The following is a 22,973-nucleotide window of genomic DNA, read 5'->3' as shown; positions in this document are numbered from 1 at the left end:
TGGCTCAGTGGTTAGCAGTGCAGCCTCAAAGCACAAGGGACCCAGGTTCGATGACAGCATTCTCTCAGTGCCTGCGTGGGTTTCCTCCGGGTGCTCCGGTTTCCCCTCAGTCCAAAGATGTGCAGGCTAGGTGGGTTGGCCTTGGTAAGTTGCCTCTAGTGTCCGGGGGGGGGGGGGGGGGGGGGGGGGGGGAGAGAATGGGTCTGGGTGGGATGCTCCAAGGGTCAGTGTGGACTTGTTTGGGCCAAAAAGGGCCTGTTTCCACACCTGTAGGGAACTAAGATTCTATGACATTAATCTGCAATCTGATTTGTTTACTTGGACGTTTAGATGGTTTTCATCAAGGTCCCACATGAAAGTGGGTAGCGCTGCTATGACAGGATGCAGAGATGCTTTGGTTGATTTGGCAAGTGCATGGAAGGTGAAGCAGGAAGCGTGGGTAAGTTTGAAGGTATCCAATTTGGCAGCAAAAATCAGAAAGGCAGATTATCTGAATGGCAATAGAATGGCAAAAAGGTGGATCAACAAGACAAAACTGGAGTGTCTAGTACACCAGGTCACTGAAAATAAGCACACAGGTGCAGCAGGCAAAGGCAGTAAATGGTATATTGGCCTTTGTAGCAAGAAGATTCAAATACAGGAACAAAGATGGCTTGTTGCTATTGTACAGGGCCTTGGTAAGACCACACCTAGGGAGTATTGTGTGCAGCTTTTGTCTCTATTTGAAGAGCATTTTGTCAATGGAGGAAGTGCAGCAAAAAAAGTTTCCCAGATTCCTGGCACAGCAGGACTGACATATGAAAAAAGATTGGATCAAATAGAACTATATTCACTGGGGTTTGGAAGTACAAGGTAGCAGCTGTCAAAAACTGAAATATTCTAACAGGAAGGAGATTCCTAATGTCAGATGAGTTCAGAACCAGGGCTCACCACTTAGGGGTGTGGGTTGGCTGTTCAGGATTTAGGAGAAATTTCTTCACCTAGGGAGTGGTGACCCTGTGAAATCCAGTCCTAAAAAATGGTTGAGGCCTCAATATTGAATGTTTTCAAGGAGGAGTTCGATATATTTCTCAGAGCCGGTTAAAAAAGGTATGGTGAGAAAGCAGGAACATACTTGATAGTCCAACTTGTTGCCATGATTAGATTGAATGACAGCAGTCTCAAAGAACCAAATAGCCTACATTCTTACCCTAATTTTCCATCTGAGAGAGACAGGACAATGGGATTGACACTAAATTAAATCTGCGACAAGCTCATTTAACATGGTTCAAGTTAAGGCCATCTGGCCTGGTCCTGTTCAAGTCCCATGTTCCTACAGTCATGAGATCATGGAGACATGCAAAGTTCTCAATAGTGTGTGAACTTGTAATGAGAACTTGCCAATGTGTCAGGAATTTTATACATCTCTGGGGAAAGACTTGTACACAAAATACATATTAGCAGTTTTTGCATCAGCTAACAGGGAGTCAGCAAAGATCCTAGATTTAAGCCAAGATTTGTGACCCCTCTCTGCTTTGCAATTTGAAAAAGGAAGACTTTCCCAATTTGTAAAATGTTTGCCAAAAAGCTAAGCAGTCAGTCAATTTACTTCTGCCGCAAGTTATTCAAAGTAGTTTTGGTTCAAAACTTTTTCCAAGCACAATCAACTGAAGACTAGTAAAGCAACAGTTTTCCCTTAAATGATAATTTTAGTGCAACATGAACTACCCTCCAAGATCAAAAGACAAATGGAAGTCATGACAACAAATTAAATAGATAGCTGTGGCAGCTGGCATTATTATGGTGACACTGAATACTATTCAAGGCTTGGTCACATTGATTTACTGACTACAGAGGAACCACAGCAGATAACTCGTTCAAGTTGGCTTTTCAGTGGTGTTCTTCAACCCATGACTCAACACCAGGTCACATTCTTTTGAGAATGGTCACTTCTCATGCAGTTTGGGAAGCAATTTCCTGGATATATCTACACAGCAGGAATCTGGGATCTGACCAAAATCAGATCTACAGAAATATGCACTATCCATTACGATTGGAATTCAAAGCCACAATTTCAGACTTCAATTCAGCAAAGACCGGTTTAGGCCACATGTCCTTGTAAGGTCATAACATTTAAATAACCCTCTCCTAAATCAAAACCAAGATCATTTACCAATTGCATTCTTTGGATAAAACCCTCAAGCTATTCTGGCTACTTTGTAGTTTCCAAATTTAGAACAAAAAAAAGTAACGTATATCTTGATAATCTGACCAAAATAGGTACATTTTTATATTGGGCTTATCAAAAAGATTAAGTGCTTAAAATGGAGCTGCAGAATAAACCTTGAATAATTAATTTAACAAGGTTCAGGTCAATATACTGTAAATGTATTAGCTCAAATAATGCTGCTAGTACCAATGAATCAGTATATGCTCGGCGCAGTTGGGTAGGACAAAGGCAACATTTAGGTAGATAAATTATCAGTTCTTGGGTTTGGGATACCTAAGTTATCAGTAAGACTTTAAATGGCAAGGTGCATACATTTGCTGAACCAACCTACATTCACAGAAGCATCACGAGATAGAAGTATGTGGTTAGTTAGTAATGGCGCTGTCACAACTGTTGAACAACGGTGGAAAGATTAATTGCTAGAGCGTTGACAAAACTTCTACAGCCTCATGCATGTTTTGTTGGTTGTATAAAAAGGGGGCATCCTAAAATTACTTATTTATATAAAAAAATCTTAAGTACAATTCAAAACCAAAATGTACATCGAACAGGATCCACAAAACTAAATCAGATAAACATCTAAATGCAACATGTAAAAACAACTAAATCAAGTACGAATGGTCTGCAAAATTTAAGAAAACAGGAACAAAAATGCTGCAAAACCTTTCCAGCTGTGCTTTTAGTTCTTCAAAGATGAACTGTTCCTTATTAGAAACATTTACACAATGTAAGAGTCCCAAACAAAATTTGCATTTTCACTGAACAGTTGAGTTCAGTTACTTGGCATCCTGTCTGTATGTTTGAAATTTCAGGACTGTTACATCTGAAGTGCAAAAGAATAGACAAATAATTGGGAATTCGGGAACATTCACATCCAAGCTTAGATTAAGTCTTTGAAATCACATGTCTGATCATGTGCACATTGCTGTTAGAATGATCAGTGACCATTTCCATTTCCAAGGCGGCAAAGAAATCTAAGCTAGACAGCTCAACAAGATTTTTAAAAAACTGACTGGTCTATATCAGGCCATGGAAAGTTCTTGTTACAGAATGGAGGTGGTAATGGTTTTAAGTACATCAGGTCTTAATTTTGTTTTATGGTGAATAGGTTTACTCATGGGGTGGGGTGGTGGGGGGCGGCACGCAGAAAGAAGGGTAGTGTTTAGTTTGTACTGCAATGGACTTTGATGCTGGTCAGTGGCAGTTCCCTGCATGGCAAGAGAGACTGTATAGCACAGTTCCACCAACTGGCTCACATTCCACCTTTGGCGCTAACAAAGCAGCGTTTAGACATCATTACCGAATTCATAAATAGATGGAACAATTAGTTCCTTTTGCATGTTGAACGTGCCCATGAGGCCACTTATGAACATTTACAAACTCAGATCGTGCTATTAATGACCACTAGAAAAATTACTTTAAACATTACCCAATGTGCATATAAAACAAGTAAAAATAAACTCAGTAGCAAAACAAATTCATGATAAAAGTCACCACTGCACATAACCATCTAAAGTGAACTTCATTATTTTTTCCACCAGTTGTACAATTTCATCTAGATGTGTAGTTAAATTAATTCATGCCCAAAATGTGTACTTACGTGCAAAGGATTGATTGATCTTCACGGTCTGGAAGGAAAAAGAAATAAGTCAACAATCAGCAATATTTGGCATGTTGCATTGTTATTTTTTCTACTATTTATGCTCATTATTTACAGAAGTTTATTCTTCGAAAATTTGTTTTTATTTTAAAACTAGACACCCAAGGAAGTAAGTGTGGCATCTTCAGCGTTTAAATACGATATACGGGTATTAGAATACTGTTGCTTCAATTTCTACTGGTTGGGGATACTGAATAATCATGACTATAAACCAGCTGCAAGTAAAGAGTTAACTAACAAAGAGGAACAACTAACTAAGTATCCACATTTTCATCTGCATAACACATGCGTAATAAATGAAATGTTCAGATGAAAAAAATACTCCAAGAAAAAAGGATTGCCTCGCATCTTGTACGAAACAGGTTTTGGCAGTTTGAGTTGCACATCACTTGATTGGACAATTTGAATGTTTCAACCAAAGTTAAGCTATTTATACAAAAAGGGTATTAGAAAATTTCAGTTTGAAACTCCAAATAGTAGCTAATTGTAGCTTAAAAATCCAACCATGACAACTGACCAATGGTATCAGAAAAAAAACACGACATAGCCCACAAAAATCTATACATTCAATAATCAAAAAGCTACCTTAAGGAATGCAGAGACAAAAATAAGCTTTAGATATTCTGGTCATTATCACTCCAGTACACGATTACCTCTTAGAGATTCACTGTTGAGCGCTCTCCAGTGACTTATTGTATATTAAGATCTAACTAATCCATAGCAGAACTGGAAGTTATGTTAAAACAAAAAAACTCGCAGAAGACTAAGATATCTGTAAACAGCATGGTTGACCCACTGGCCTATGCTCCACAAGCTAATCTCCATTATACCATCAATATATCCTTTAAATATTTTGATACCTTTTCATATCGTTTCAGCATTATAGTACCCACAGATGAGAACTAACAGCAATTATTTCCCACAAAAAGAGTGATCAGTAGCCAATGGAAAGTTAACACTTTTCTATAGTGAAGTGGTTATCACTGAATACAGATTACTCACTATTCAGAATGTGTCATGCATTAAAAAAACGTTCCATTTTAAGCTTCACTTGTCTTTTTACTATTTTCCATTACGGTAAAGTCAGTGATGTTATCCTACTGAATCATCATTGTAATCATTTAGCTGATTTCACGTTCAAAGAAGCAAGTTTTCTAATCAGTGTTCCTTCTTTTCCGCATATATATTTGAAATAAATAATAATCTTTGACATCTGCAATTACAATGTCTCAAGAAAAGTGTTTCACAAACCCTCTGTCAAGTCTCAACAATTTCCATCTTCAAATTTGATATATCAAGAAACTCAGCTTCAAATCAAGTTGCGGACAGGTGGGATGGAGAAGGAAAAAGAGATTGAATCAAAAAAGAAAGACAGACATTCTAAAAAGGGTAACAGCAGTGTAAATTAAGCTAAAATTGAGTAATAGGAGAAAGTGTAATGGTCAATTACTTTTTTGGGCTAGAGGAAAGTTGGTAGTCAAGTTGCACCCAGAGTTGGCACCAGGACCCATGCCTTAACAGATAAATTTCTAAATCTTATTGTGTGGATGACATGAAACATGGAAACAAACCAGTTAGGATCATAAATTGAAGGGGTTGGGACAGTTTTCATGAGGGGAGAAGGCCAACAGAAGACTTGATAGCATGTTTTGAAATAAGGAGGATATCTGGATGCAGATCAGGAGAAACTGTTTCACTTGTAAAAGAATAGAAAGTTTCCACACAATGAGTTGTATCAGAGATAATGGGAACTGCAGATGCTGGAGAATCCAAGATAATAAAGTGTGAAGCTAGATGAACACAGCAGGCCAAACAGCATCTCAGGAGCACAAGAGCTGACGTTTCGGGCCTAGACTCTTCATCCGAGCTCTGAAGAAGGGTCTAGGCCCGAAACGTCAGCTTTTGTGCTCCTGAAATGCTGCTTGGCCTGCTGTGTTCATCCAGCTTCACACTTTATTATCACACAATGAGTTGTTTGGGTCTGGAAGGAAGGTTGAATACGAGTCAGTTGAGGCTTTGAAGGAGATATTGCACAATGACTTAAACAAAAAGGCACTCAAGTAGTCCTAGTTCATCTGATGAAGGGTCTCTGATGAAGAAGTCCCTCTCTGATGAAGGGTCTAGGCCCGAAACGTCAGCTTTTGTGCTCCTGAGATGCTGCTTAGCCTGCTGTGTTCATCCAGCCTCACATTTTATTATCTAGTCCTAGTTCATAATGCTTTTTAAGTGACTGGTGCAAGATAAAATGGGTTGAATAGTCTCCTGAATCATAATTCTGGGATTCTGAAACAGCAGTGGCAAGAGAGATTGAATGAACACTTAAAACATTTAAATTTTAAAAAAAGATCTTGAGCTAAAAATGCCAACTGTCTCCACTGGTGCTGCTTGGCCTGAGGGGGTATTTCCAGCATCTGTGATACGGTCTCTTATAATGCAGGCATGCATGACTGATACTTTTCTACTCTATTCTAGATTTCTAATAAATTTAGAAAACAATTGAGTCAAGATTTGTCCACTGAGCTAAAATTAACATGTTCACAAAATCCAGGCCCTTTACATATAGAGATACAAGAACTGCCAATGCTGGAGTCAGATATACCACAGCGTAGTGCTGGAGGAACATAACAGATCAGGCAGCAGAGGAGCAGGAAAGCTGACATTTTGGGTCGACTCTTTTTCAGAAGTGGGGAGGGGGAAGGGAGCTCAGAAATAAAGAGAGAAAAGGGTGGAGCTGGGGAAAGTAGGCAGGACGGTGATAGGTGTGTGCAGGTAGACATCGGTCAGTTAGATGGGAGAAGCGGAGAGGTGGGAGAGAAGACAGGCAGGTCAAGGCAGGGATGAGGGGGAGAGTTGGTCATGGAATGAGGCAGAGGCGGGAGAATTTTGAAACTGGTAAAAATCCATATTTAGACCATTAGTCTGTAGGCTCTCAAGCCAGAATATGAGGTGTTCCTCCTCCAGTTTGTGGGTGGCATCATTGTGACACTGAAGATGGCCCAGGATGGACATGCCATCCGGGGAGGGGGAGTTGCAGTGGTTTGTGCCTGGAAGGTGGTGTTGTTTATCACGAACAGAGAACTGGTCAGTCTAAGCCCCCACTTGGTCTCACCGATGTAGGAGGCCTCATGAGGAACAACAGATGCAGTGAACCACATTGGCAGAAGTGCAGGTGAACCTCTGTCTGATGGGAAAGATTTTTTGGGCTAGTTGGATGGAAGGGGAGGGGGTGGTGTAGCACTTCCTTATCCATTCCACGTTCCCTACTAGCCTCAGCACTTTCCTGCAACTGGAAGGCAATGTGGAGACAGTGGTCCCTACGGAAGGCAGATAGGGGTGAGAAGGGAAATATATCCTTGGACGTGGCTCAGATTACAGGTGGCAGAAGGGGCAGAGGCACTGAATCCAGGGGTTAGTGGAGTAAGTGACGACAGGGGGAATTCTGACTTTTGTTTTTGCTGCAGGGATGGAGTGAGGGGGCAGAGGTGCAAGAAGCACAAGAGATGTGGTCAACAGCATTTTCGACCACCGAGGTAGGTGGGTGGGTGGGTAGGAGAAGAAAGAGTTATGGTCCTTGAAATAAGAGGACATCCGAGATGTTCAAGAGTGGAACACCCCATCTTGGCAGCAGACGTGGCGGTAGCTGAGGCAGAGGAATTAGCAGTATGGGAATCACCTTCTTGCAGGAAGGTGGGTGAGAGGAGTTGTAGTCTACGAAGCTGTGGGAGTCTGAGGGCTTGAAATAGATAAATCAGTTTTGAGGCAGTCACCAGAGATGGAGACAGAAGGGTCCAGGTAGGAGAGAAGTATCAGACATGTCCAGGTGAACTTGAGGTAAGGGGGAAGGTATTAGTAAAGTTGATGAACTATTCAAACTCCTCATGGGAGCACATGGCAGTGCCAATGCAGGCAGGCGGGCGGTTGGGCAGTCAATGTAGCGGAGGAAGGAGGTGGGGGGACAGTGCCAGTGCAGCTGCAGAAGAGGGACTGTTCCACATATCCTACAAAGAGGCAGGCATAGCTTGGACCCATTAAGGTTCCTGTGGTCAACCACTTTAGTTGGTAGTAAGCAGGAGGAGTTGAAGGAGAAGGGTAAGGACAAGTTTCCTGCCAATTCTAGTTTTCCAGCAATTGCTCATTCTATACTTTAAGCTTTATTCAGAAAGTATCAGTGTGAAGTATATGCTGAAGGGTAGCTAAATAATAAAGGTTTAGTCCTTCACAATATATTAGCTGAGTCAGCCATTTATTCAAAAGGCCTTGATCAAGGAGGCAGAAATCCCATTTTGACAACAGATTTAGGTGTGATTTTCCCATACAAGTAACAGTAAAACCATTCAGAAGCTGATGGTACATTGAATCAATAATTGGTATCAAACCTTAAATGCCATTATTGCCGCTAACTCTCATTCCTGGTCCATTCACATTCAGTTTATTTTGGCGATCCAAATGATTAGGTTAAGTCAGAGGTCAGTTTTTAAGAAAAGTATCAGAGGTGGATTAAGATTATATTGCACTAAGGCAATAACTGAGGAATCAATTGTCAACACTTTCCTCACAATACAGAAACCACCCAGGTCTGAAATACGCAAGTTAAACATGATTATGCAAACAATTGTGAAAATGTCAAATTTCAACATGGATTAATTTAAGAACAGAAACAATAGGTTCTGGCTGTTTTAAGAGATGTTCACACAGGGAATTCTGGAAGAAATCTCAGGTGTAGTCACACAGTGTAATTAAAGCTGTAAAATAAAGTAGGATTATACTAGCTTGAAAACATTACGTACATGGTGCAAACTGGGAAAACACTTCAATTGGCTCAGAAATGTTTGTGTTGATCTGTAAAGGATAACACACTTGCACAACAGTTCACAATGAAGCTCTCTCTCAATTTAGAGTTTAGAAAAAAAAGTTTACAAATCATAAGAAAACATTTGGACAAGAATCCTACCACAGCCCCATTCCACACCAAACACTGAAAGCAGACTGAGAAAGTTCACATTGTTCTTTTTCTTACAAATCTATTCATTGTGGTCACTGGCTGGGCCAGCAATATTGGCCAGCACTATTTGCCCCTGATGCAGTTGTGGCAATTTGCCATCTTGGACCACTGTATTCCAAAAGCTGTAGGTAGACCTGCAAATGTTCCGAGGGAGAGAATTTCAGGATTTTGACCTAGTGACAGTGAAGGAAAGGTAATTTATTTCAAAGTCAGGATGATGAGTGGCTTGGAGAACTTGCAGGCGGTGGTGTTCATGTGTATCTGCTGCTTTTGTCCTTCTAGAAGGCAGTGGTTATGGGTTGGAAGATGTCATTTTTGGGTGAATCTTCAGTACATCTAGCAGATAATACCACACTGCTGCTGAGCGCTAGCAGTGGAAGGAGTGGATGTTTGCAGACTGCATCTGCAATCAAGTGGGCTGCTTTGTCCTAGATGGTGTCAAGTTTCCTGCGTGTTGGAGCCACACTCATGCAGGCAAGTGGGCAGTGTTCCATCACATCCCTGACCTGTGCTTTGTAGGTGGTGGAAATCCTTTGGGAAGTCAGGAGGGGGCGTTATTAACAGCACTCCTAGCCTCTGATCTACTCTTGTAGTCAATGACGTGGCAAGATCAGTGGAGTTTCTGGTCAATTGTAACTGTCAGGATGCTCTTAGTGGGGGAGTCAGCAATAACAGCATCAAATGGAGGAGGTTAGATTGTCTCTTATTGGAGATGGCCATTGCCTGGTATTGGTACAACTTGCAACTTGCCAGCCCAAACCTAGGTGTTGTCCAGTAAACATCTTCACTTGACCGCATGGTAGGAAGATCAGTGATGAAACTGAAGAGGTTTGAACCTAGCACATTACACTGTAACGATGTCCTGAAGATGAGATGGCTGACCAACAACCACAACCATCTTCCCGTGTGCCAGATTTGATTCCAAGTAGAGAGAGTTTGCTCCTGCTACCTACTGAGATCAAAAAGGTTACAGGGAGAAAGCAGGATTAGGCTCTTAAATTGGACAATTCACCACAATGATGAATGGTGTAGCAGGCTCAAAGAGCCAAATAGCCTCTGCCTGCTCCTATCTTCTATTTGCTTATGTAGATGAATAGAAAGTACTGACTCAAACCCAGACATTCCGCTGAATTGATTTAGTTAGGGATTACGGAAACGTTACAAGCATCTGACCATCTACAATGGATACATTCCTGGCACTTAGATAATAAAACTATTTTGTTGTGATGCTCCCAGAAGCACCACATTCTGTCAACACTCCCCTCCTAGGTGCTATCATGAAGTTCTTTAAAGAACAGCAGGATACTCCATATCCAAGGAATCATTCTGGGGTTGGAGTAGATGTGACATTACTTCTACTGCACCACCTCCTCACTTGATAGATAAGCATACTGACCAATAGCACTGTGCACTAAATAACCTAGTCTGTGCTTATACAAAGTCTTTTACTGACGTCAGACTAAATATTAGCCCAAGAAAGAGACTAAGAAATGGCTAGTGTAAAATAAATAGCACAGTCAATAGAAAAACCACAGGTTCAATTGGTCTTGTCAGCAATATGGGACATTCAGGCCAATTTTTATTCTATTTTCTTAAAGTTTTTTATCACTTTTGTATGGTGACACTTACAGTTGCACAGATTGAGCACCAGTCAGTTCTGGGATACAGTGGCCAACAAACTTTCAGTACTTTGTGGCGATGATTTCATCCAATTAAAATCTTGCTTTGGAGAAATTCTGGACTGAGAATCAGTACTTCGCAACAGCACCTGCACAAGCTACTTTAAGCAGCTCATCACCCCCCCACAGTTAAAAACCACTGGCATTTAATTTGTCTCCAAACACTTGTTTGGGGACAAGTCCTCATTACATAGCTGAACGAGCTCAAAAAAGTTCTTACAATTTGCATGCATGAAAAATCAAATGCCTGTTGAAATGGCAAGTCAGTAAATAAAAAGGGTCTGGCACAACATGATCGGTGTACACATTAACATTACTGCCCTTTGAACTCAGAGGTAACCAATTATACACACTCTCCCACTGCTGCTACTCCCCACTAACCCTATCCCAAGAGCCCTCGACCGTAAGTCAGAACAGACCCAGCTTTCGGCATGGATGCATGGTTTCAATTATTGAATAAAATGACTTAGTTCCTACAGCAAAGGCCAGCATTTCAGTAAGTGCCCACATGAAAGAAAACTACTACATTTGAGAGTGAAATACTCAATCTGCACTTTACAGATTCCATAGCGCTCTGACTTTGAAAACCTTTTCCTAAATGAGACCAAAAAACTAGACTTAATGGTTTGGGCAAACATCTGATGCATACAAATACATTCAAGTGAATTACCAAGCGTAGATCTTGGCCATTAAACTGTAAGCAAATTTCAAGTATATTGCTGTCAACTAGATCTGCATTAGACAAACAAACAACCAACATTCTCTTCAGTTCAGTGCCACTGGTTCAAAAAAGGTGTACTCCCTGTACCCTATGACAGGAAATTACTTCTAGCTGGTATGGGGGGAGATTTAGTCAGTTGTTAAATTGAGTTGGTAGGTTTTACAGCAAACTATGTTGGAACAAATACGGAACTGAAAAATGAGGAAGAGCCTAACTGAAAAAAGGTGTTAGGGACACTACATGGCAGTACATCTGTGACTGAGGTATGAAAACCCATCATGTACTTGCTGTATAGTGAGAAAAGCGGGCCCACGTCAGGTGGTGGTTGAGAGCAGCCATTGTAACAACTGAGCTGGGAGCTAGAACTGTGCCCAATGTGGATTGAAGTGCAGACTGGCAAATACTTGGGGACAGTTCAAAACAATTTATTAGCTGGGTGGAGGGCAGTCTTTGGGGCAATGTGACCTGCAGCCTATTTACTCAACAATTCATTGTAGATAGAAGCATCAAGGGGGCTTCCAGGTGAGTTGGAACTGCTGTCAATTAGATAGAGGCTAAACCGTTCAAGAGCAACTAAATTCTCTAGGAGTTTGAAAGACTTTATAACTCATCACAAATCAGTAAAATCCAAGTGGATTGCTTATTCAGTTTGTGTAATATATCTGGTGGTTTCTGCCAGGTTGTAGCTTATATTTGACTAAACTGACTGTTAAACAAAGTAACTCATGAATCGTAGATGTTAATTAATACTCTGCACTGTTTGCTTCACTGGTTTTTGTACAGTAAAACAGTATTACTCCAAACTATGGAATTTTGTGGCCTAAGTAATTAGGATTTCAAACTGCAAATCGCTCTAAGAGGTAAAACCAGATCAGAACACTAGCCACACAGTAATGAGCAGAATTTTATAATGAAATCCACAAGAGATAAATGGTGTCAAGATCATGTGTAACACCATTCCTTTTTTAGACAATATGAACCACACACATGGGGCAAGGGCTACTCCAAACCAAATGGACTCTGCTGGTGAAGGATACAAGGTTGTCTCGAACGAATTCTTAATCCAAAAGTACAATGAAGCATATGACAGCTTTTAGTTCTGCCTAGCGTAAAGATGTGATCTAGTAACCATGAGGGTGCTACTTAAAAAAAAACACATGTGCAGGTTTTAATCTGGTCAGAAGAGCTGGCTTTGCCAGAAGTACATTGTGGTTTCTCCCCACCATCCACAAAAATTAGGTTCCCAAGACTAACTGCTGTGATCATTGAGAAACTACGCAGCTTTTCTCTTAGCTGTTAAAACAGAACATGGTTGGGAAGACATTCTCTGATCAAAGAGTTGGATACTGGAAGGTTTGTTCTGCAGGCCTGTGGGAATAAAAATCACAGGAGTGAGTGGAGCTGCTGCAGGATGGTTATAAATTTTCCCGGAAAACTGAGGGAAACAACCTTGATTGTTTGGACATCATGAAGTCAACAAGATAGTCAGAAACATGCCTGCTGGAATCTGAGTGTATTGTTGGACTCATTCCTATGTAAACTAATTCTGCATAGAGTTGAAGTGTTGAAATGCAGCTTGGCTTTAAGAGTATTTTAAAATACGAAGAAAATACCTTTTTGAAGGATTGTACATTAGGTCTGAGGTTTCCATCTGGTGTGCCACAGCACAGTAAGAAGTGCACTGAAATTCTCTGGAAGTAGTGTCACTTGATGTAATTTACCATATGAAGATTTGGTACTGCACGAAAAATCAAGAATGCACATATCATTCAGCCTTACATAAGCACAACCATTTGGCCTGAGCATCAAGGATCATACCTTTGGGATGAAAAGAAACTGATGGGCAGTAAAAGGAGGCTAAAGCTGTTGAATTGGTCTGATCAGACATGTTTCCACATTAGCATAGAATTTAAAAAGATGAATTTTTTGCAATTTTTAAGTTAAGATACAGAATCTATTCTAAAGGTTTAGATCAAGAAATAGGCAAGTTGGTCAGGAGGCAATTTCTGATAATTCAGTCAATAAAAATACCTAACTCCAAAAAGAAAAAACAAAACTGAGAGCACAAGGCATATCTGGCATTTGGCTTTTTGTGGCCACAGCAACTTGCCCCTTGCCTGAATCTCATCTGCAGAGAGAAACTGGCAAACATTGCAATGAGTACCAAGGTAGTTACAATGCTATTTATAGCCAAAACATCCATCTCTTGCGAACACATTTAGTATTTCCAGAGCTTGAGAACACAAAAACATCAAGTACACTCAAGATCTGCAGGAGTGCAAGAGGTTATTGGATAAAGCTTGAGGCAAGTTCCCTGGTGGCTGAACTTGCAGCAAAATCAAAGCTCCAGACAATTACTCAAACCTTAAATCATGCCTGCATTATTTTTAATAAAAACAAAGATGGCACGCTGTTGAGAGCTGATGCTGCAAAACAGACTCAAATTTCATTGGTAGGAGGAATGGTGAACTAACACAGCTGACTGAGTGAGGTGCAAGAGAAGTTAGCTCATGGGAAGCTTGCTCTGCAACTGAAAAGTCCACCAACAAGCTGACACTGCCAGTTGCTGGTCAACATCCAGTGTGTTGATGGGAACTCTACTCAGCAGGATGGTTTCCTTTGCGATTTACTGTTTTGCTTGGATTCATTGCTCATGAATAGTTAAAAATGGTTGAGTTGAGCTGATTTTGGGGAAATGTCTGTGCTCACTGGTGGATTTGAAACGTTAATGTTTTGATCCTCCTTTAGCTTCTTACGTACACTATGTTGCAAACTTCTCATGATCATAATCAAAGTAAAGGCAATATTTGAGCAATCAACTAAAAGTGAAGGTGTCAAACAACTAGGCTCAAAGTGTACCATAAATGAAAAAGTTGGGAACCATTGCAATAGATACCGCTTCCTGTGAAAAGGAAGAATAGATACTACAAGTTACATGAACCTTACGTTGACCTTTAAGTTTTTTTTGACAATGTCTAGGAGGATGGTAACAAATGAAGCTCAGAAGGGAAGTGGGAAACAACGAACACAGAATTAAAAGGGCTAAAGGGGTAATGAAATGTGCAAACAGAATTAAGGAGAACCTCAAAGTCTTTTTGTATGTATAAAATGCAAGACATTAGCCAGGAAAAAGGTTGGCCCACTCACAGACAAAAAAGGAGAGAATGTGTGGGGAGCCAGAAGAAATAGGTGAGATCCTAAACAAATACCGTGTGTTGGTATTCACTGAAGAGAAGGAATTGGAGGAGTATGATCTCATGTAAGGAGTGTCAAATTTCTAAGTCAAGTTGCTGTTAAAAAGGAAGAGGTAATGAGTATTGTTAAAAAAGGATGGTAAAAAGGTAAACAAGTCCCTCGGTCCTGGTGGGAATCTATCCTGGAACAGAGGGAGGCAAGAGAACAAATTGCTGGAGCACTGACAGACATCTTTGCATCCTCTTTGGTCATGTGAGGTCCCAGAGGACTGGAGTATAGCCAAGACAGTTAATCATTTAAAGAAAGGTAGCAAAGATAATCCTGGAAATTACAGGGCTGAAAGCCTACTGTCAGTGGTCAGGAAATTTATTGGAAGAGATTCTCGGACACAGGTGGTGGAAGAAGCAGACTCAATAGCAGCATTCAAGCAACAACGGGTGAATACATGAATAGGAAGGGGCTAAAGGGATACAGATCATGTAAGCGAAGACAGTTTTAGTATGGTAGGACAAAATCTGTTAGCACAGGCTTGGACAGCCAAAAGGGTCTTTTCCTGAGCTGTATTGGTCTTCATTTTAATGACTAACCAATGGAGATGAGTTGTTACAGGACAAATCTAAAAACACACGGTCTGTCATGCGACCCCATGAGCTGGTCCTTGGAAATTCAGCTCCACTTTCAAAATGGAATCCCTAAAATTTTACTTTGTTAGAATGACAGTAAAGTTAAGCGAAAGTTAAATTTTCCTTAGCATTCTTATTCATTCATGGCTTTTTACCTTAAGTCTGTATTTAAGTGAACAATGATTCTGTCTGAGGAACTCACGCAAAAAACATTAGAGCTTCAGGAAATACTGCATGCTACACTATAAAAACAGTTAGCTGTAGGCTTAGGAAAAGGCAGCATTGGCCATCTATTGGACTTCATTAAGTCTGAAGCATCAGCAGCAAAAAGGAAAAGTAGTGCTGGAAGCACTCTGGGCAGGCAACATCTGTAGATAGGCAGAAACAGACAACTTACAAAATGCTTAACTGAAATGGAAACTCTAGTTTCCATTTTAAGCACTTTCTGCTTTTAAATTTCAGATTATCAGCACATGAAGTATTATTCTTTTGTTCAGCTAAATCTTAAGGGATTAGGTGGCACTTCAAACTCCAGATTATATCAAAATCGAACAATCATACCATCAATTAAGCCTCCTGCTAAGGTGGGATTCCAGACAGCTACACCAGTCTCTAAGCTCACATAAAAGAGCTATTCCAAATGTCTTAATGTTTGCTGGAATGTCTTTATTCTTTACTAATTCAAGTTGATGCCATAGGCAGGAAATACACATACACCTCCAGCTGGTTTGTCTGAATCTAAAAAGAACATTCCAGCATTTTCCTGGTGTGTTCAATTTAGCTTTGTGGCTAGGTCTTTATCTTGCACTAGCCACAAAATTCTCAAGTTTTGATTTTCCTTGGTCCAGTGACTCAGAGCTTGGTGGTATATATTACCAGAGAGTTTTCTGCAGTAGTTTTTTCAGAAACATCAAATCTGATTTGTGTTTTGGTTTCTGAACTAAATCAAAAGTTCAAATCAAAAAAGCAACAGGGGAAATTATGCTCAGTCTTAAAATTTACTCATCCAAGTCAAATAGTGGGAGTAAGCTCAAAGCCTTGCAAATATTATCTAGAGATTTGACACACTCATCATGACGATACAAAATAGAGCTAGTAAACTATTTGGCCGCTTCAGCCTTCTCCTTCAATAGAATTGTGACTGACCTGTGCAGAGCGATTTTGCACTTTAAACGTTTTGGTGCTGTTTACATTGTTTCTTGTTCTACCAGCCAGGGAAGTTTAGTTACAAATTTATAACAAAGGGATGTTTACAAGGCAAGGTTTGGGCAGCAACAACAGCGGATTGCTCCATGGAGTGCAGAGCAATTGTTAATAACAAAAGGCAGGCAGAGAGGGAGCAGAGTGACTGTTTGGGGAGTTTTGTAATGGTTTGAAAAAAACTTCATGCCACTTAAACTTATTGACATTTCATAGTGGTTTAGGTGTTGCTACAATCTGTTCATTTGTAATGATTAGCAATTCCCATTAAGTGGTTTAGGATTTTTCATTAGCCTGGGTCTTCAATTGGAGAATCCAAGGAATCTCAGAATCCCTAAACAGTGGGAGCCAAATATTTGACCCATCAAGTCTACAGCGATCCTCCAAAGAGGATCTACCAAATCTACCCCCTACTCTATAACCCTAATAACAACGAAGTTTCAGGGTGCGACTTCCATTTTGTAAAAAGCTCAGATGTTAGTTAAAAAGGTGAGAAGCCTAGCTGAAAGCAAGTTAGTAATAAAGAAAAAAGTGAATAAGGAGCAGATACTAATTGTTACTTGCTAGCTGCATTTAATTTGCTTTAATTAGGTGTGGTGGTGGGAAACCTGCCAAAAAGCATACAAAGCACATTGAAGCAATGTACAAAATAAGCACCAAATGGGATCATAACCAAAGAGGCACTAGCATACAATTAGAACACAAACTCAGCTTTCCTTCAAAAAAAAGAAACAAATCATTACACAGTATATTTTCTATTCACACAGTAGTGAATTACTGTGAATGAATTACACTAAGGCTGCCATTTAAAAATTCCAGAAAGTGACCAGTTCAGACAGTTAATTCATTAGACAAAATGTACCTTATTGTTGTACTGTAGCACACAAACTTGATTTTGTACAGTGATTTCATTTCTTTTTCTAGATGTAGAAAAGTTTGGAATTTATCTTTAAGTGTTTAATGATGCAAGCTTCCAAGTTTTAAGCATCTGGCATTTTTAGTGAAAATAATTCATTTCTTTGATGAATGTCTGCCATGTGGCAAGCAGCCAGCTGTGGATCAGCAAAACAAAAAAATCACTTTCAACAGCTCCTAATTCTTTGGTCAAAAAAGATGCCATTAAATTTAAGTGACACAATCTTCTCACCACTGCAGATTATGTTGCATGTGAACATATCTGGTGCAGAAGCCTGTAGTCCTATCCTCCTTTAACATACCACTAAAGCATTCTAAACATTATATGGACATGCAATTTCAGAATTAAAAAGGTAGGTTGGTACAGGCTTTAAGTATTTCTTTCAATCGGTCAGGAATGTCAGTGGGAGTAGAACACCAATTTATTGGGTGTCAGACATGAGCATACTTATGTGCAACAGGTGGTTGCCGTTACTAGCTGAACAGGTACAACCGATTAGCATTTACTCTAGACATCTAACGTACCGGTCTAACAGCTAGGAATATGGTATGCTTGATCAATGATTAGCCACCATTCATGTTTAGTTCACATTATTCCATTTTTAATTTTGGCAATTTTATCTTTATTCAGTAAGCTCAAAAACCTTGAACCAATTCCTAAGTCAAATCTGAGAAGTGTTTTATCCATGTTTAGTCAAACATGTTAAAATATCTACCTCAAAGCAAAAAAACCGTGAAAGGAAATAATTAACTTGAACAAATGTTCTTGCGAAAAATGCATACAAGTTATTGGCCAGCAGCTATCTTTTTTTTAAACTAGCAATATAAAATGCCCACTGCATAGATATTCATTCAAATTAAACTCAAAAATTCGACATTTAAAAGGGTTGAAGAGAATTTTAAGATTATTGTACTGATCCAGTCTACTAAAATCCATCTCTCAGGAGGTCCCATTGAAAGTTACAATCCCAATGTCATACTGGACCTCAAGATGAGTTTGTCTACATAGATGAACTTACTGATAGGGTAGTTATTTCCACAGGTACCTGTCGCAATCTTATATTATTCTATGAATGAGTTGGAATAGTTGCAATAGCTCACTCAGGTGAATAAAATGGAGGGGAGGGAAATAGTAGACACTTGCAGTATGAAAGACATTAATGGCAGCAGCCCAGACTAATTGCTGCTATAGTAGCAGAGCAAAGTGTAGGTAAAAGAAGTGCTCTGCTGAAGAGACGTGACAACATTGGTGCAAGGCGACAGGGCGTTTCAGAAAGTACGCCATTAACAGGATAAAAAATATCAAAGTTTTATTTAAAAAGTGTTAACAGATAAAGGAGAAGACTATGATGAAGAGGATACTTCATCTTGGAAGACAAGATTCAAGAACTGCAAGTCAGGCTCTGGTAAGAGAAAAAAAAAAAATCACAGCACACAATGCTGATCAGATGCTGGAGCAGCAGTTTTCATTTTCTCAGATACTGAACCACGATTAAATGAGTTCAACTGCACTGCAACACCTACATGATTAGGAGAAGCTGCACTGAAAGTTCTAGGAGAACTACAGTTAAAGCAAAAATTAATGAATGACATGTAATTCCAGTTGTTCTTTTAATTAGAAAGACATATGGAATTAAATCAGATTCATTGGCTAGAAGAAATAAAAAAAGGAACACAGGCAGTCAGGAGACAAGAGAGCAGAACTTCTGAAATTATTTTTAAAAAACAAAGTGAGAAAGCTTAAAAAATGTCATCTTGTATAACAAATCCAGAATCAAAACTAATACTTGTATTACCACACCCAAAAAGATTCCATACTCTGACTTAAGGTCAGGAAAGAGATTGACTCAAGTGGTGAGACAAGGAGGCATTTCATTTTTAAAAGCCTGGGATGGTATTGCCCAAAAGGCCAGACATATCCATAAGAATGCGGATTTCACAGAACACTGCAAACTTGTGGAAAAAAATCCAACAGTATTAGTGGATGAGATTAGGTCAGAGTTTTAGTATCTAAAAATTGGGAAAATAGAGTGGATTTTGGCAAATATCATCCTACAAAAAGGAGCTCAAACTTTTCAAAAACTTACATAACACCATTTGGAAGATTCTATTTTAACTGGCTGTCTTTTGGGATCACATCATAGAACTTTAAGAACAACGTCAAATCTTTTTAGGGAGCTTAGAGTTGGTTACCACATAAGTCACATTGGCACCTGTCTCAAGCTGAGGATAACAGGAGATAGAAAGCAGTGCTGAGAACAGGCATTTTTTGCCACAAAAACAGTATAACGGGGGACTTCACAACCAAAACAAAGCTTAGTGATCATGTCAACAGTGCCTCAGGACTTTTACGATCTATTTCCTAAACATTAAGTCAAGGAACCCCTAGTTCCAAGCATCAATGTCAAAGTTCCATTTGAATGTTGAATCAAGAGACATTTCTAAAAACCCCAAGAGTTCAATGAGCCATTACACCCAAGAGAAAAAACAAAGCACAATCAGAAATCATCTGAAACAAAAAGGGTGAGTTGATGTCAGATATTAGCAAAATTACAATTCAGAATTACCAGCTACAATAGCAGTAGACACAGCTGTCACAGGATCGCACATTTTAAAACATTACATGATACCTGCATTGCAACCATTAGCAGCTTCAGATTGGGTTACAATCCTACCAATCACCTTCCTATGCCAGTCTAAAAGGGCTGTGCAGTAGCCTGAGGAGGATGGACTAGCACCACGTCTCTGCAGACATGGCTCTCATCTTGGATGACAATGGAGTTTATCACATCTCAGTAACTATACCTTGGCTCTTGGGCACATTAACAAAGCGCTGGAAAAATACATGTTTACCTCTAGCTGCAACAGGCTCCAAACAGATTCACCACCCAAAGACAGTAGCATCAGACTGGGTGGAGATCAGCATAGACTGGATATTAATTCTTTCAGAGCCATTACAACAAGGAGCAGAACTGTTGTTTCGGGCAGAGATGGAAAAACAGATCTGTATATTACTTGTAAGAGTCCATTGTTTAGCAAAGAGCACATTTTACAGTGATAGTAGGAACTACCGATGCTGGAGAATCTGAGATAACAAGGTGTAAAGCTGGATGAACACAGCATGCCAAGCAGAGGAGCAGGAAAGCTGATGTTTTGGGCCTACACCATTCTTCTGAAGGGATGGAGGGAAAGGCAGACAGAAGATGGATAAAAAGGAGAAAATAGGTGGAGAGGACACAGACAGGTCAAAGAGGCAGGGTTGGAACCAGTAAAAGGTGAATGTAGGTGAAGAGTTAGGGAGGTGATAGGTCAATCTAGAGAGGATGGACAGGTCAAAGAAGCAGGATGAGGCTAGTGGGTAGGAGATGGGTGGTGCTTGATGGGGGGGGGGGGCGCGCGGAAACATTTAGGGAGGCAGGGACGAGCTGGGCTGGTTTTGGGATGCGATCGGGGAGGGGGGGGCGGATTTTGAAGCTTGTTAAGTCCACATTGATACCATTGGGAGCGAGAGGCACTGCAGGAGGCCCAGGATGGACATGTCATCCAACGAGTTGGGGGGGGGGGGGGGGGGGGGGTGGAGTTGAACTGGTTTGTGACTGGGAGGTGCAGCTGTTTGTTGCAAACCAAGTGTAGGTGTTCCACAAAGCAGTTTCCAAGCCTCCGCTTGGTCCCCCAATGTTGAGGAGGCCACAATGGGAACAGCAGATACAAAATACCATATTAGCAGAGGGGCAGGTGAACATCTGCCTGATGTGGAAGGCTTCCTTGGGGCCTGGGATGGGAGTGAGGGGGGGGAACGTGTAGGGGCAAGTGTAGCACTTCCTGCTGTTGCAGGGAAGAGTGCTGTGGGTGGTAGGGCTGGTGGGGAATATGGAACAGATAAGGGAGTCACAGAGAGTGGTCCCTCTGAAACAGGGAAGGGTGGGGAGGGAAAAATATCTTTGGTAGTGGGGTCAGATTGCAGATGGCGGAAGTGCCAGAGGATGACGTGTTGGATCCAGAGCTTGGTGGGATGGTACGCAAGGATGAGGGGGATTCTGTTTTGGTTGTTATTGCAGGGAGGGGGTGTGAGCGATGAGTTGTGGGAAACGCTAGGCACACGGTCGAGGGCATTTTCAATTACTGTGGATCAAGGATTTACTGATAAATTGTAGAACAGTAATCCCATGCTGTCACCAGTTGTAGTGATGCAACAATTTCAAAAACTGCTGAGAAAAATACACCAATTTTACACTTTTTGCAGTTGAGTGCACCACCTTACATTGGCTTTTTTTCCATGCTACACTGTCAGACTCTAGTCATGAGATGGGCCACTTCAAAGAGTTGACTAATAGTCTATAGATGGTCTAACATACTACCCCTGCCTCAGACATTTGCTGTCAAACTTCCCATGTGCTTTTTAGCTCCAGACCTGATTTCTCTACCACACCTGCACACACAGGATCCCATTTTAGCAATGATTCAATTTTTCAAGAATTCTTATCCTCATTGCTGAATCAATTTATCACTACCCAGGAAATTCCCTATCTTTTGGAGATATCTTCTGCAATTCCACCATCAAGCATTTGTGACTTCATTGTAACTGAAGGCACTGTTCAGTGGCCCAAAACTCAAAATGGCCTCCCCAAATCTTCACTTCTAACATTTCCCCACTTTGACAGCCCTTAAAGCTCATCTTCACAACAGAGCTATTGCCATCTGCCCTAATATCCCTCTACATGGCAATGTCAAGTCATGTTTTAATAACACAAGTCACTAGTATACTGGCTCCAATGAAATTCAGCTGAACTCTGAAAACAGTACCGATATCTCCTTCCCCAATTTCCCATAAATTGGAAAACAACTTTGAACCACACCTTTAGCTCATCTTATTTCACCCTATGCCAGCTGAGCCATGAGCAAATTGGCAATCCAGAGATCATTATCTTTAAAGTGTTTCTAATTTTCACTATTTCCCAACCACACATTTTGTTAGAACCCCTTAATCCTATTGAATGGTGTTGGTACTTACATGGGTCACAACTGATTATTCTTCTCCTACCATAAATTTGTAGTCATTTCAGAAGACATGTCCTTAACTTTGCCACCAAGCAGACCAAATACCTTTGGGATTCTTGTCCTCATTGAGGGCAGCATCTATTGATGTAACCACACTAAAAAGGAGGCAGAACAGGTTTCAGAGATAGTAGAAAATGCAGATGCAGGAGTGTCTGAGATGAACAAGGTGTAGAGTTGGATGAACACAACAGCAGGCCAAGCAGCAGAGGAGCAGGAAAGCTGATGTTTCTGGCCTAGACCCGGAAGAAGGCAACTCCTTGACTATGTTTGAGCCAAGGCTGTAATGAGGTTAGCAGCTGAGTGACCTTGGGGTGAACTCAAACTGAGCCTCAGGTAAGCAAGTTATTGCCGAGCAAGTAATGGTCCAGAGCACTGTTCACAACAATGAAGGGTCTAGGCCCGAAACGTCAGCTTGTGCGCTCCTGGGATGCTGCTGGGCCTGCTGTGTTCATCCAGCCTCACATCTTGGGTTCTCCAGCATCTGCAGTTCCCATTATCAATGATAATTGGTTTACACACTATGGGCAGTAACTGGATGTGTATAGGATGCACCTGGGCAATTTTCCACTTTCAGGTAGATGCCGATGTTGTAACTGTACTGGAAGAGCCTGGCTAGAGTGGTAGTTCTGAAACATAGTATTGAAATACTGTCACATATTTGTAATGGCCTCAGCCCTGCAAAGGCTACAGTGCCTTCAACCGTTTGTTGGA

At 40.6% G+C, this 22,973-nt stretch overlaps 1 protein-coding gene across 4 annotated transcripts in view; it reads right to left on the bottom strand.

The window, feature by feature from the left end:
- The window catches only part of LOC125463506 (myosin-10), a 156,919-nt gene that overhangs the window by 90,247 nt on the left and 43,699 nt on the right, over positions 1-22,973 (bottom strand). For all 4 annotated transcript variants that reach the window (XM_048554815.2, XM_048554818.2, XM_048554819.2 and 1 more), the window contains exon 4: positions 3,810-3,837. In XM_048554815.2, the coding sequence (XP_048410772.1) occupies positions 3,810-3,837 (28 nt within the window). The remainder of the gene's footprint in view (positions 1-3,809; positions 3,838-22,973) is intronic.

This window comes from Stegostoma tigrinum, chromosome 22 (genome assembly GCF_030684315.1).
Source record: "Stegostoma tigrinum isolate sSteTig4 chromosome 22, sSteTig4.hap1, whole genome shotgun sequence".
NCBI lineage: Eukaryota > Metazoa > Chordata > Chondrichthyes > Orectolobiformes > Stegostomatidae > Stegostoma > Stegostoma tigrinum.
Note: the sequence above shows the minus strand (reverse complement) of the source record. Positions and strands in the feature narration are given on the sequence as shown.